Source organism: Oryx dammah, unplaced genomic scaffold (genome assembly GCF_014754425.2).
Source record: "Oryx dammah isolate SB20612 unplaced genomic scaffold, SCBI_Odam_1.1 HiC_scaffold_1, whole genome shotgun sequence".
Taxonomy (NCBI): Eukaryota; Metazoa; Chordata; class Mammalia; order Artiodactyla; family Bovidae; genus Oryx; species Oryx dammah.
The window spans coordinates 62,187,577-62,202,055 of NW_024070185.1; the positions used below are offsets into that span (position 1 = coordinate 62,187,577).

At 47.1% G+C, this 14,479-nt stretch overlaps 1 protein-coding gene and 1 long non-coding RNA gene across 3 annotated transcripts in view; one reads left to right on the forward strand and one right to left on the reverse strand.

Annotated features, from left to right (window-relative positions):
- The window catches only part of TBC1D2 (TBC1 domain family member 2), a 43,211-nt gene extending 32,559 nt beyond the window's left edge, over positions 1 to 10,652 (reverse strand). Inside the window, exons 1-3 of one of the 2 annotated variants that reach the window (XM_040238766.1) lie at positions 10,215 to 10,652; positions 7,482 to 7,623; positions 2,985 to 3,132 (exon numbers count right to left, since the gene is read on the reverse strand). In XM_040238766.1, coding sequence (XP_040094700.1) covers positions 2,985 to 3,132; positions 7,482 to 7,623; positions 10,215 to 10,589 — 665 coding nt within the window. In that variant the 5' untranslated portion in view covers positions 10,590 to 10,652. The remainder of the gene's footprint in view (positions 1 to 2,984; positions 3,133 to 7,481; positions 7,624 to 10,214) is intronic. The other variant, XM_040238775.1, reaches the window with a different exon arrangement.
- Positions 10,653 to 10,888: 236 nt separating this feature from the next.
- LOC120862714 overlaps positions 10,889 to 14,479 on the forward strand; it is a 30,620-nt gene continuing 27,029 nt past the window's right edge. The window contains exon 1 of the long non-coding RNA XR_005720833.1: positions 10,889 to 11,003. This is a non-coding gene — a long non-coding RNA (uncharacterized LOC120862714). The remainder of the gene's footprint in view (positions 11,004 to 14,479) is intronic.

A 14,479-nucleotide genomic window follows, 5' to 3' on the forward strand; every position in this document is an offset into this window, starting at 1 on the left:
CTAGACAGGAAGAAATGAGACTTGGAAAGGTTAAGGAATCAAAGCCACAGAGTGAGCAAGTGGTGGAACTGAGCCACAGATGTGGATGTCTAACCCATGTCTGAGAACTTAACCATTAGATGCCACTTTGCAGGTTTGTCCAGACACCTCAGTGAGAGCGTAAAACACCCAGCACAGTGTCCTTCCTCGAGTATGACCAGGGCTCATGGCATTGCCAAGAGCAAACACCAAGCCAAGTCAGGCAAGGGTGTGCAGGAGACAAGGGTCTTTCCGGGCTGTGGGCAGACAGGGCACTTGCAACACCACTTCACATTTTCTGTGGCTTATTTCAAGTAACTGAGTGATCCTCGGAAACTTCCTTTTTTGCATGTTCTTGGTTCCGCTTCTGTTGTTTGGTGGCTGCCAGTAGGCATGATCCTAGTTTGATCTTCGTGAGACCACTCTGGACACACACTAGCTGGGTGTTTGGGCTCCTCAGGCCCTCTCTCCAAACAGCAGGCTCACCCCCCGTACCCAGCTCCCTCCTGCTTCACCCAAGGGAAGATCTTCTGCAGGGCGCCCTCCTTGTCCACTCATCCTGGGGGGGCTCAATCATGCCATATACCCCCAAGTCTTTCTCTCCAGATCAGATCTCTCTCCTGAGTTCTAGGCCTTTCCATCCAAATGCCTGTGGGGGTAGTTCCATCTCTAGCCAGTAGGCCCTAAAGGACACTCATTGTTATTTTCCCTAAAATCTGTTTCTCTCCTGGGAACAGTACCACTCCCCTACTAGTTACCCAAGCAAATTCAAACACTGAAGCCGACAGAGAGAAATGCTATGTTTGAGTCACACAGAACCAGGGTCTCTAACTCAAGTCCAGCAAACAATCTATTCTGCTTTCTAAGAGCCCCCAGCTCATCTAACGTCCACAGAGAAAACAAGCACCCAAACAGGATCAGTACTGGGTATCACCTTAATTCCCCAAAGCTTCCATCCCTTCAATTAGAGCAACAATAAAAGCAGCAGATAATATTCAATATTTAAGTGCTCACTGATACCCAAGCACAATTCTGAAGCAGTTTACCTTTAAACTTCTTCTTGCCCCAAACACACACATGAGGCAAACATTACTGCATTTACATTTACTAATAATCTGAGTGAAGCACAGAGAAATCAAACATCTTGCCAAGGGTGGAAGAGCCTATGACTTGTGGGGCCAGGATACAAATGCAGGCAGTGTGGTCTGAGAGCCAGGCTATAGTGCTGTCTTCTTATAAACTGTTTAAAACAAAGCCTGCCAGTAGGAAATATAAATTATATATACCACACATGAGTAAGTGAAAAAGAAGCTGAGACATAATCGACATACAGTAAATTACACATGTGAAAAGGGAATAATGATGCATTTGACATTTGTAGAAAACTGTGAAGCCATCACTCCATTACACTGAATAGATCTCAGTTATGCGCGTATGTATGGGTTTCCCTGGAGCTCAGTGGTAAAGAATCTGCCTGCCAATATAGGAGGTAAGAGTTCTGTCCCTGGGTTGGGAAGATACCCTGGGGAAGGAAATGGTAACCCACTCCAGTATTCTTGCCTGAAAAAATCCCATGGACAGAGGAGCCTGGTGGGCTACAGTATCTAGGGGTCGCAAGAGAGTTGGACCAGACCACCTAACCTGCCTCTTGAGAAATCTGCATGCAGGTCAGGAAGCAACAGTTAGAACTGGACATGGAACAACAGACTGGTTCCAAGTAAGAAAAGGAGTACGTCAAGGCTGTATATTGTCACCCTGCTTATTTAACTTATATGCAGAGTACATCATGAGAAACGCTGGACTGGAAGAAGCACAAGCTGGAATCAAGATTGCCAGGAGAAATATCAATAACCTCAGATATGCAGATGCCACCACCCTTATGGCAGAAAGTGAAGAGGAGCTAAAAAGCCTCTTGATGAAAGTGAAAGAGGAGAGTGAAAAAGTTGGCTTAAAGCTCAACATTCAGAAAACTAAGATCATGGCATCCGGTCCCATCACTTCATGGGAAACAGATGGGGAAACAGTGGAAACAGTGTCAGACTTTATTTTGGGGGGCTCCAAAATCACTGCAGATGGTGACTGCAGCCATAAAATTAAAAGACGCTTACTCCTTGGAAGAAAAGTTATGACCAACCTAGATAGTATATTCAAAAGCAGAGACATTACTTTGCTGACTAAAGTCCGTCTAGTCAAGGCTATGGTTTTTCCAGTGGTCATGTATGGATGTGAGTTGGACTGTGAAGAAGGCTGAGCGCTGAAGAATTGATGCTTTTCAACTGTGGTGTTGGAGAAGACTCTTGAGAGTCCCTTGGACTGCCAGGAGATCCAACCAGTCCATTCTGAAGGAGATCAGCCCTGGGATTTCTTTGGAGGGAATGATGCTAAAGCTGAAGCTCCAGTACTTTGGCCACCTCATGCGAAGAGCTGACTCATTGGAAAAGACTCTGATGCTGGGTGGGATTGGGGGCAGGAGGAGAAGGGGACGACGGAGGATGAGATGGCTGGATGGCATCACGGACTCGATGGACGTGAGTCTGAGTGAACTCCGGGAGATGGTGATGGACAGGGAGGCCTGGCGTGCTGCAATTCATGGGGTCGCAAAGAGTCGGACACGACTGAGCGACTGAACTGAACTGAACTAAGCAACTCAACAACAACAATGTGCATATGTAAATGGACAATGTGAGGAAGGAGATGCTAAGAATGCTTCCTGGGTAAAAGGACTGTGGGTAATTTTAAAATTTATACCTTTCTGGGTGTTTCTAATTTCTTACAGAGAATGTGTACTATTTTAAAAATCAGAACAAATGTAGTATTTTAAAGTAATGACGTCATGAATTGAAAATAAAGAGCCTAGCCCCCAACCCAGGTCCACCTCCCCGCAGGGGAGTCATACCAGATTGCTGTAAGCTCTGAAGGAGGGGATGCCTGCAGCTTGGCAGGCCCCTCAGCTGCATGGCACTTACTGTATTTCAGTTCCCAGGTGCTTGAGGGAAATATTCTGAAGGGCCGAGGGCTTGGCATGGACTGGCTGCCAGGCAGCTCCCATGCCCACAAGCTCAGTGGGCGTTTTCACGGGACACAGGAACGCCTCCTGCTCCTCCTCCTCTTGCTCTGGGGAAAAAAGAAAAGGGAAATCATCCATACTCTCAGTCACTGCACTTAGGAAGACAAGCTGGGCAGTGTTATGACTGGGAGCAAGTGAGAGTCTATGAGCTGCAGAGCAAGGCTTCCCTTCAGGTTAACAGCAGCCAGAGGCAGGCTTTTCGCCAAAGGTTTTGCTGGGACAACCTTCCTGGAAACCCCCTTAAAAATTTGCAGAACTGCAGATATTTCTATCTGAGAATCCATCCCAAAGAAGTTGTCGGAAATGCAGACAAAGCTTTATGAGCCAGGAGACTCATCCTGGCACTGTTTGGCCTCACAGTGGAAATAACATTAAGAATCTGGGGAGAGGTTAAACACATCATGATGCCTTTAGGCAATGGACTATCACTCAACCATTGAGAACAATGCTAATGAAGAATGCTTAGGAATATGGGGAACATCCACGGGATATAAAGTGGAAAAAATTGGGATTCTAGTATGATCTCAACTGTCCAGAAAAAATCTCAAAGAAGTACACTCTGCAATCTTAACAGAGGTCAGAACTGCATGATGGGGTTAGAAGTGGGCAGGTTATGCTCATTATAGTTTACTTCTCCCCCTACCTCACCAAATTTTCTACAGTAAACATGGATTCTTTTTATAAACAGAAACTATATAGTCATCAAAAGCAGATGTTAATAACGAGATTTTATAACACAGGGAAATTTTAGGGACACAATACTGAGTGCCAAAAATCTATATGATCAGAGATATATTTAAATAAAAGGCAGGCAGGAGTCCATGACATAACATTAACACTGGCTGTCTCCGGGTGATAGGCTTATGGTTACTTTTTCTTCTAGTTTTCCATGTTTCCAATATGTTCTGCTTCCTCCAAAATGTTTAATAGTAAGGAAGGTTTCAAGGCTAAGGAAGCATTATTTGAAGTATAAGACAGAGGAAGGCAAAATATTTCGAGATCAGTTTTGAGTGTTACAAAAAGTGGGAGAGAACTAAGGCCACTGGAGGGGTGGCATGCCCCTGATCAGGCAGCCCCTGAGGATGACAGGATAGCAGACACTCTTCGTTTGGAGCCCTCTCACTGAGAGACTAAAAGATTGCAGGGGTAGAGGAAATTTATTTTTGCACTACATCTACACAGAGGGCATGGGTGCAAAAACATATAAAACACAGACACACCTCTGAAGGGCTGAGGGCTTGGCATGGACTGTTTTACGGGTTCAGTTCCAGACAGATGCCCCCATAGAAAATAGAACTGATATAACCCAAGGCTCTGGTCTGGGGTCTCTGGGCCCCTCTCTGGCCTAGAGAAGGAGGTATACATGCCCTCAGGGAGGTGCCCACACAAAAAGCTTTCAGTAGCATTTATTTGTAATTCGCCTTTTGCCTGAACTGTAGGGGCTACCACATCACCAGTCTGAGGAAATCAGCACAATCAAATTGCCTAGCCAGAAGGTCGCTGCTTCCCTAAAGGGCCCTGAACACATGACCAGTTGCCCCCACAGCCTGAGGGGTGTCGGGGGGTGTGTGTGAGTCTGAAGACTAGGGTTCAAATTTCAGTGCTGACATTTTCTTGCTGTGTGACCTTGGACAAGTCTCTTGACCCCTTCGAGCCTCAGTTTCCTCTTCTGCAAAATGGGAATAACTACCCACCGAAGATCTCTGTGAGGATTAGGGAACTTGAGGCACGTAAAGTGTGAGAACAGAGTCAGTAAGTGGTATAGATATTTCTATGATGATATACGTAAAAGTCCTTTTTAAACTGTGTCCTACTTTGGCCAAGTGTTATTATTATTATTATAGATCTGCTGACTCCCCCTTGATCCTCCATGGATCTTATAGAGACCAGTGTTTAGGGCAACTATAAAATAAAGGTGTAAACACTTAAAGGTTGCAGAGAACATGCCTTGCAGATTGCTCAAGGACATGATTAGACACTTTTATAGAAGATGAGGTGTCCGTGACTCAAAGTCAGATGCGAGTCTGTTGGTTTTTGCTCCCCTAGGAGCATGCCCCCGCTTCCTCCCAGGAAGGGTGGAGGCTGGAGAGGTGGGGCAGTCTGCTCTAGACGGCTGATCTGGGGTCTGCCAACTTGCTCAAGACTCCGGAAATGTCTTTCTGGGGAAGGTTCCTCAGGGCCCCTGTGTCCAGGAGGGTGGAGACTGCTGTGGGATGAGAAAGGCTTCAGAGAAGAAGCCTACATTCTGGCTTCCTGCATCTTACCCTCACCCCACCCCCCAACCCTCCGGTCCTCCGCAGGAGACTGGCGCCTGGTCATAAGGCAACCACTCCCCTCCCCCACAGCCACTGCAGGGGCAGGCCCAGAAGAGGCCCACTGAGTGTGCTGGACCAAAGGCATTCTTCTGATAATCTGGTTCTTTGGACACTTGGGAATCCTGTCAACGGAAGGCTTCCTTGGTACTTCTAGTCTGAGGTTGATCTGGCAACTGTGTCATTCAGCCACAGGTTCTGGCGTAGTCAGGGCTATTGGGTCTCCCGGAGATGGGAGTGGAGGGTGAGAAGTGCAGAAGCAAAAGCAAACACGCCCTTCCCCAAAGAAAGTGCTTAGAAGCATAAAACACACAGAAGGTTCTCTGGGGAAATGATGAATGATTCTCATAAACCATTAAAAAGAAGCATTTACCATGACAGGGTGTACAGACACATTCAGTAACTGCATTATTAGGACAGTTCTCAAGCACTGAGCATTCACTATGTACCTGGCATCATGCTAAGGGCTATATATTCCTTTTCTCACTTAATGATAAAATTCAATGTATTCACTGACACATTCATTCAGTAGATACCCAATGTGCCTGGCAGGGCATCAGGTACTGAGGATACATGTGACAGAGACATGGAACCCACCTTTGGAGGGTAGGGGGCAGAGACTGACAAGCACACTGTGATTAGAACATAATGTTAACTGTCTGCAAAAAGCGTTGAGGGCTCACAGAATCCTCCAGCTGGCAAAATCCTGGAACGTTGCCAAGAGGAAGTTAGCAAGGAGGTGACAGTGGAGAGTGGCCAGAGAATGTAAGCAGGAATGTGTCAGGTGGACAAAAGCAGGCAGGGACGCCTCTGGTGCTGCTGAAGTGCACAGCACAAGGTGGGCACTGGGCGCACAGGCAGAGGTGAGACCAGGAAGGACAAGGCCTGAATCTGGTGCTAAAAAGCTGGGCCTGGGACATGGAGGGCAGCCATGGAAGGGGGTGGGGCTCAGGCTCTCATTTGAGAAAGTTCGTTTGGGCTGCAGTGAAGAGGTCGGGTCTGCGGCGGCAGGCTGGGACATGCGGACACCGGAGAGGAGGCTGCTGTGGTTGCCTAGCTAAGAGTGGAGGCCTGACCCAAGGCAATAGCAGTGAGGGCCTGGATCTGACGTGCAGGCCAGAAAGCAGACATTGCCGGCCTGGGCGACGGACTGGACTGGCTATCTGAGATTCAGGAAGGGGCAACTGTAAATGAAGTAAATGAAGGGGCAAATGGTAAATGCAGGCCATTTGCTGGGGGAAGGAAAAGTGAGGAGAAGGATAAAGGCAGATGAGCTCGGTCTGTAATGCATCTGAGTACCAGGGTCTAGGAGGCGGCTGGCCACAGGTCCCGCCCTCACCCACGGGGGTCCCTGTCAACTGATGGTGAAGCATGTTAGACGCGCTACAGCCTTGTGGGTGGTTTTCTGTCTCAGTTCTAAAACCTGCCAGTCACAGTCCTGGCTGCAATATGGGTGTGGCAGGGTATGAGCTCCAGGACTCCTCCATGCTGAGATGTTTTAGGATTTGGGTTCTTATCGGTCACCTGGGGGTGAAGGTTCTGCCCTACAGAAACATGGGATAAGATCACAGATCTACTTGACTCACAGCACAAAAGCATTTATGTCAGAAGCAACAACAATAACTGCATTTTCTCATTAACCTTCCTCACAGGTTGTGAAATTTCTTGAGATCTTTGCATAATTGCCATCATCATAATATTAGCTGACGTCTACTGAACTCTGACAATGCTCTGACATCATTCCAACCACTTAAGCTGCGTAGATTCATTTAATCCTTATAATAACCCTAAGAAGTAGGTATAGTTTATTAACCTCATTTTACAGGGAAGGAAATCAAAGCTCAGAAAGGCTAAGCAACTTGCCTAAGATTGCACAGGATGAGGATCTAAAGCCAGCCAGCATGGCCTCAGAGCCTGTGTTCTTGCCATGGATGCTATACTGTTGCCCTAGTTGATCCTGAGTCACATCCCTGGCTCTCTGCTTCTTTAGCAGAGGACTCCTCCCATTCACTCCCAACAGGTGGGTAGAGGCTTGGTCACCAAAAGCCCTGGGTGTGTGAGTAGAAGGCAAGGCTGTTGGATACCTAGCTCAAGGCGCAGGGCAGGCCCATTCCCAGCCAGGGCAGCGTCGGGGGCAGCAGGAGGTGCAGGCAGGCTGCTGTGGAACTCCCAGCGCTTCATCTGCAGCTGTTGCAGCCAGTATAGCATCACTTGCTTGGTGGCAGCCTGAGAAGCACAAGGGTTAGTTGGCAAGGCCCTGTGCCCACACGGTGGGACTGGGTGAGGGATGTGAGAAGGTCATGGTAAGTTTGGCAACTCTCTCCTTCCTGAGAAAACAAAAAACAAAACAAAACAAAACACTGCCTCTGTGGATAGGTGCCCATCTTTGAAACACCACATGCTCCTTGGTCATAGAAGATAACCAGGTTCTGATCTTCCACTCAGAGATATCTTAACCATCTGTACTATGGTGATGATAACACTCGGTCCATAAGGTGGTTATGAGGGTGAAATGAGGGAAGGAAAGCGTCCAGCAGAGTTCCTGACATGCAGCAGGAGCTCAAAATGTAAACTCACTGGTTAAAAGAGTTTGGAGGCATTGAGAGAGAGGGAGAGAGCTTTGAAATTCTGACTTGGCTGGGGCCTGGGTAGCATCACTACCTTCTCGTGTGACATCTCAGTGTCCTAGTCAACTTTGTGGAATGAGGAGAATCCCTCCTTTCTGAGGATGATGCGACTGGGACTTGGAAAGTCATATGCACTCAACAACAATACAGTGGCGCCTCCAGGCAGCCCACACACGGTCTGCCTGACGCTGGTCATCAGTCCCCCGGTACTGGACAGTCCACCCACCTACTCTCACATCCATTATGTTGCTGATCCTCCACTGGGGAAGCAGGGCAGGAGTGCTTGGCCCCTTCTATAGATGGAGAAACTTGGAGAAACTAAGGCTGTGAGGTGGCCCAGGCAGGTGGTGGTAGAGCTGGTCCCAGAACCCGGGTCTCCCACTTTTAAGCCAGAAACCTGTTATAATTTATGGCCAGGAGATTGTGACTTACAGAGAGAAGGCCTGGGATCAGATGGGCTGCAGAAGCTGGGCAGCTCGCTAGGATTAGAAGGTGAGCCTCACAGAGATGACCACAGGCAAAGCCATGTGAGAATACGAGCAAGCAACCAGGGAAAGCCCTCTTCTCAAGAGGGCCACTGGTGAGGTGTGCAGAAGGCTGGGAGCTCCATGAAAGGGGCCCTCAGCCTGCCATGGAGGGATCAAATCAGATAAAACGCTGCCTACCATTTTCTTTCTATATATGAGTGCTTTCCCTGAGAGACCTCAGCTTCTCTCAGGGCTTCACCATGACCTTGTGCTCACAAACTCCCACTCCCACCCAAACATCCCATTTTATTAATTCTCTGGATATGTGTATATTGAGCATCTACGGTATGTGTCAGGGACTGTGGCAGGCAACGGAGACACTGGTGAGCCCACACAGCCCCTCCCCTCTTGAAACTTAAGAATCTACCAAGGGGACATATGACTGCATGTCCTGTTGTTTCCTCATCTGGGGTTCCCTCCCGTCAGTGACTGGCCCAACCAGGCAGTCAGCCAGTTACAAAAGCCATCCTTGACTCCTCTCTCATATCCATAGCCACCTGCATAAGTCTCCTTCCTCGATGCCCCAGCTCGGCCATCATTTTCTCCTGATGGACTCTCCCCCACCCGCCACTGCAGCCGGGTCACAAGACTGGCCTAGTCATTAAAGTGCAACTAAAAGCTGTGAGCTATATCCAGGGGGCTGAATAGATTCTCCATTGGCTGGAAGTGGGGGTGGGCCCACACCAATCTTTCTTTCTAGTTAAGTTCTAGGCACTTTCACTTGAGAAGAACTTTCTGACCTTGGTTCTGTCAGTGTGTGTTCAGTCAACAAATACGTATTGCGCTGCCACTAGATGCCAGCGGTAGTCTAGGCTGAGATTAATTCAGCAACTTGTAGGGGCCTGTGATGTGCCAGGTGCTTACATACCTTGTTTTAGTCTCACAAACTATCTAGGTACTAAGGGGTTAACTTGCCCAGAGCCACACAGTAAGTAAGTAGCTGATGCAGAATTTGAATCCAAGCCTGTCTGATTTCAAAGCACATGGCCTTTGCAATGCTTCAGGCTTTTCCAGTTAAATATGATAATAAAACAGAACTTACTGATGAGAAAACAGGTTTGGATATGCTTCAATGAACAATGTAGGTTGATCAGTGAAACCTAAGTATTTATCTCCCAATCTCTGCCAGTGTTTTCTCAGTTGTCCCTTAGCTACAACATCAAGAAAAGTAATTCAGAATCCAGGCCTTGAAAGAGGATTGCAAAGCTCATATCTTGACTGTACTTCAGCCCTAAGTAAGAAAGTTATGGTAACTGACTAGTTTTTTGTTGTTAAGCTGGTTAAGTCTTGTCTGACTGTTTTGGAACCCAATGGACTGTATCCTAAAAGTTTTGATAGGGCAGTGAGAGGTAGGAAAGCTATGAGATTCCAAGTGTGGGCTACACTACTTTTTGGTGGTGTGACTCAAACCAGCCCCTTTACCCCTTTATGACTCAGTTTTTTGATCCGTAATATAGGTCCATCATCCCGGCCTTTACTGCAGGAACCTAATGAGGAAATGGGTGTGAATGTGCTTTGAAAAGCACAAAACCCTGGGCACCCAGGGTTCACTGAGGTGATCGGGGTCGGTGATTATGATGAGTTTATTGTGACCACCCACCTGTGCTCGGCGGTGCCCTGGGATCCCATCCCGGCCAAAAAGGGAAAAAAGTGCTCCATTTACCTTCAAGGTAATTATCCGGTTGGGAGTCTTGATTTCGAAAGTCCCCTCCTCGGCGTCCGCCTTGCAGTCAAACACCGCACTGGAGAGGTCGATGCTGTCCAACGGATTCGCATCCTGCGCGGTCCGCGAATAATACAGGTGACATTTCCTCTCGTCGAAGAAGAACCAGCGGGACTTCCAGCCCCGGATGGGCCCCTTGCCACCAAACTTACTTAAATATCCACAGAGTTTTGGGGGGGCCGCCTCCAGGGGCCGGGTGCAGTCCTCCGACTCCTCCGAAAGCGACACCTCGGGGACCTTGGCCAAGCCAGTAGGCTCTTCGGACCACTGGACGGAGGAACCAGACTCCACGGGGTTCTCCTGCGCGCCCTCCATCGCAGAGGGACTGGAGGTTAGTGGCCCAACCCAAGTCAAATCCTGAAAACTCAGGTGATAACCTTCCAAGAGGGAGTGATCCGACAGGGGCGGGGCCAGTGGTGACCCGCCTCCAGGAGACGACGGAGGGACTCGGTTGGCTGCAGCTTGTGAGCCTCATAGATCGAAAGCCCAGTAGGGACGGATGGCCACGCCCATTCGGGCCTCGGCCTTCACGACACGCCCCGGCACGCCCTCTGCCGGCTCCTCCTTTCCCGCCTACTTTAGGCTTTTCCTCGTTGCCTGTCCGCCATCTTTACTGGGGGCAGCTTCCGGCGTGAGGCTGTCCACAGGTTGAAGGCGTGGTGTCTCTGAATTAGTTAACCCGCGGAAGGGAAACTGAAAGAGACGCGGGTCCTCCGGTACACTGCTCTGGTAACTCGCGTAATGACGTGGCGGGGTGGTCCTTTCTCGCGCCTCATGGGCCTCCCGCCTTTTCTCCCCAGGTACCGCTCTGGTCACCGTCGGACGGCGGACCGCGCGGCCATTGGCTGAAAGGGACGCCCTGCTCAGTGTCGCCACATCCGGCACTGCTCTTGGTGTGTGGGGCTCCTAGGCTCATTACCCGCGGCTGTTTATTCGTGACTCACCCCTGACCGCGGCGGCCTCGCCCCGCTCCGTCCCAGCCTCCTTTTCTGGCTGCTTGCGTTCCGGCTGCTGCCCTGACAGAACCCGGTGCCTGACGAGGGTTGGACTCAGCAAGTTGTGTACACAGACGAATGTGTACCTAGGTCCTGACTAACTCGCTCAACTTCATGTCTCATTCTACCACTTGACCTTAAGTTTTTCCCCTTCCTTCCTGCGTTAGGCGCATCCCTCCACTTCGGCTGTAGAGCCCATTTCTGTCCACCTCTTTCGAGCCATCACGGTGCCCTAGCCCTTTCTTAGCTCCTCTCCCTTTAGCTTCTCTTTCTTTGCAGTCCTTAAAATTCTCATTTTTCCGGGTAAATTATGCTCAGAGACTGAGATTGTCTTTGCCAGTACAGTAATTTTTTTAAATAGAGGCTCACTGCAGAAATAATAATAACAGTACTTCCCAAGTCACTAGTATACGGGATAATGTCTCTTAATAAGCTAATGAAGAAGTAACATCCTCCGAACTGTAAAAGGGCCACAAGGTTAAAACTGTTTTGATAGATGATTTCTAAAACTTTTTCCTGTCTTCCCCTTGCATTGCTGGGAACTAAGTTTGCATTCTTTGTTACTGATTAATGCTGGCGGGCCTTCTTGCTAGTTTTGCTTGTTCCTTTTAACCCCAGTCTCAAGACTTTCCTTAAATACTCTTGGTTTCTCCCTCGAAGGCAGGACGGTAATTTTCAGGAAGTTAGTCTGCTACTGTCCTCATTTGCTGTCAAATCAATAAATTTCGTTTTCCTTTATCCTCAGAACCTTCTCATTATCTTCAGTTTGCATTGGGAAGGAGGACTGAATTTTCAGTTACAAAATCAGTGATATGTTAATTATACTGTTGTTCCAGCCAAAGGGGGGAATGAAAGCAATAAAATCCAAATTTAGTTCAGGTGTACCTTTCTATGAGTTGGTTCCTGGTATAGTTAGTAATTCCTTCCAGTTGGGTATCAGGCTTAGGTCCCATTACCAATATTGGTAGAGGTTGCTCCAGAGGTTATTCCTCCAGGGACCCTTACATGGCTTGTGCCACTGCCTACAGGGACTAGCACTGCCAGGTTAGGAACAGATTTCCCTTCTTTTCTGATTCAGTTCAGTTTAGTCACTCAGTTGTGTCCGACTCTTTGTGACCCCGTGAACCACAGCATGCCAGGCCTCCCTGTCCATCACCAACTCCTGGAGTTCACCCAAACTCATGTCCATTGAGCCAGTGATGCCATCCAGCCATCTCATCCTCTGTTGTCCCTTTCTCCTCCTGCCCTCAATCTTTTCCAGCATCAGGGTCTTTTCAAATGAGTCAACTTTTTGCATCAGGTGGCCAAAGTATTGGAGTTTCAGCTTCAACATCAATTCTTCCAATGAACACTCAGGACTGATCTCCTTTAGGATGGACTGGTTGGATCTCCTTGCAGTCCAAGGGATTCTCAAGAGTCTTCTCCAACACCACAGTTCAAAAGCATCAATTCTTCGGCACTCTGTTTTCTTTATAGTCCAACTCTGATATCCATATGTGACCACTGGAAAAACCATAGCCTTGACTAGACAGACCTTTGTTGGCAAAGTAATGTCTGTGCTTTTGAATATGCTCTCTAGGTTGGTCATAACTTTCCTTCCAAGGAGTAAGTGTCTTTTAATTTCATAGCTGTAGTCACCATCTGCAGTGATTTTGGAGCCCAGAAAAATAAAGGGTGACACTGTTTCCACTGTTTCCCCATCTGTTTGCCATGAAGTGATGGGACCAAATGCCATGGTCCTAGTTTTCTGAAAGTTGAGCTTTAAGCCTACTTTTTCACTCTCCTCTTTCACTTTCATCAAGAGGCTCTTAAGTTCACTTTCTGCCATAGGGCGGTGTCATCTGCATATCTGAGGTTATTGATATTTCTCCCGGCAATCTGGATTCCAGCTTGCGCTTCCTCCAGCCCAGCATTTCTCATGATGTACTCTGCGTATAAGGTAAATAAACAGGGTGACAATATACAGCCCTGACATACTCCTTTTCCTATTTGGAACCAGTTTGTTGTTCCCATGTCCAGTTCTAACTTGCTTCCTGACCTGCATACAGGTTTCTCAAGAGGCAGGTCAGGTGGTCTGGTATTTCCATCTCTTTCAGAATTTTCCACAGTTTATTGTGATCCACACAGTCAAAGGCTTTGGCATAGTCAATAAAGCAGAAATAGATGTTTTTCTGGAACTCTCTTGCTTCTTCCATGATCCAGTGGATGTTTGCAATTTGATCTCTGGTTCCTCTGCCTTTTCTAAAAGGCAGTTTGAACATCTTGAAGTTCACGGTTCATGTATTGCTGAAGCCTGGTTTGGAGAATTTTGAGTGTTACTTTACTAGCATGTGAGATGAGTGCAACTGTGCGGTAGTTTGAGCATTCTTTGGCATTGACTTTCTTTGGGACTGGAATGAAAACTGACCTTTTCCAGTCCTGTGGCCATTGCTGAGTTTTCCAAATTTGTTGGCATATTGAGTGCAGCACTTTCATAGAGTTATCTTTCAGGATTTGGATTACCGTATTTTCTTTTTTTATTGTCACCCTGCTTATTTATTTATTTTTAATATAAATTTATTTATTTTCATTGGAGGTTAATTACAGTACTGTATTGGTTTTGCCATACATCAACATGAATCTGTATTTTTCTTCAATACTGTATAAAGTCCAATTTCCATAAATCTGGATCCACATGATCAATATTGCTAGAGTTACTTTGGTTTTAAAGTAATTTGTGTGAAACTACAAGCACAGAGGGTGGGACACAGTAAATGTTAAGTATAATTAAAACTCAGTAAAGACCTCGAGGCAAAAGGCAGTAAACCACAGACAGGATGGTAGATTATATATTAGAATTCACACCATTTAAAACTTGGAAATACTACAATTACCATTGGAGATTTTAGCATACCACTTTTTAGCCTTTGTGAGATTTGCTGGAAAATAGCCACAAAAAAACAAAGATACAGAGATCAGAATGCAATGATAAGGTTGAATCAATTGGGATTACTTAGTTTTTTTATATTATGCTCCATGTCAAAAAGACATTTTTGTTATCCAGAAAGATTTCGTGCCAGTAAATACCTTGTCATGAAAATCTGAAAATAATAACAAAGTTAACGAAACAATCTAATCTCTTGGAAGTAAAAACAAATTTTCTAAATAGCTATTGGGTAAAAAGGAAAGTAGCTGCCATTATGAACTATTTGGTGGAGGAAGTTAAAGACA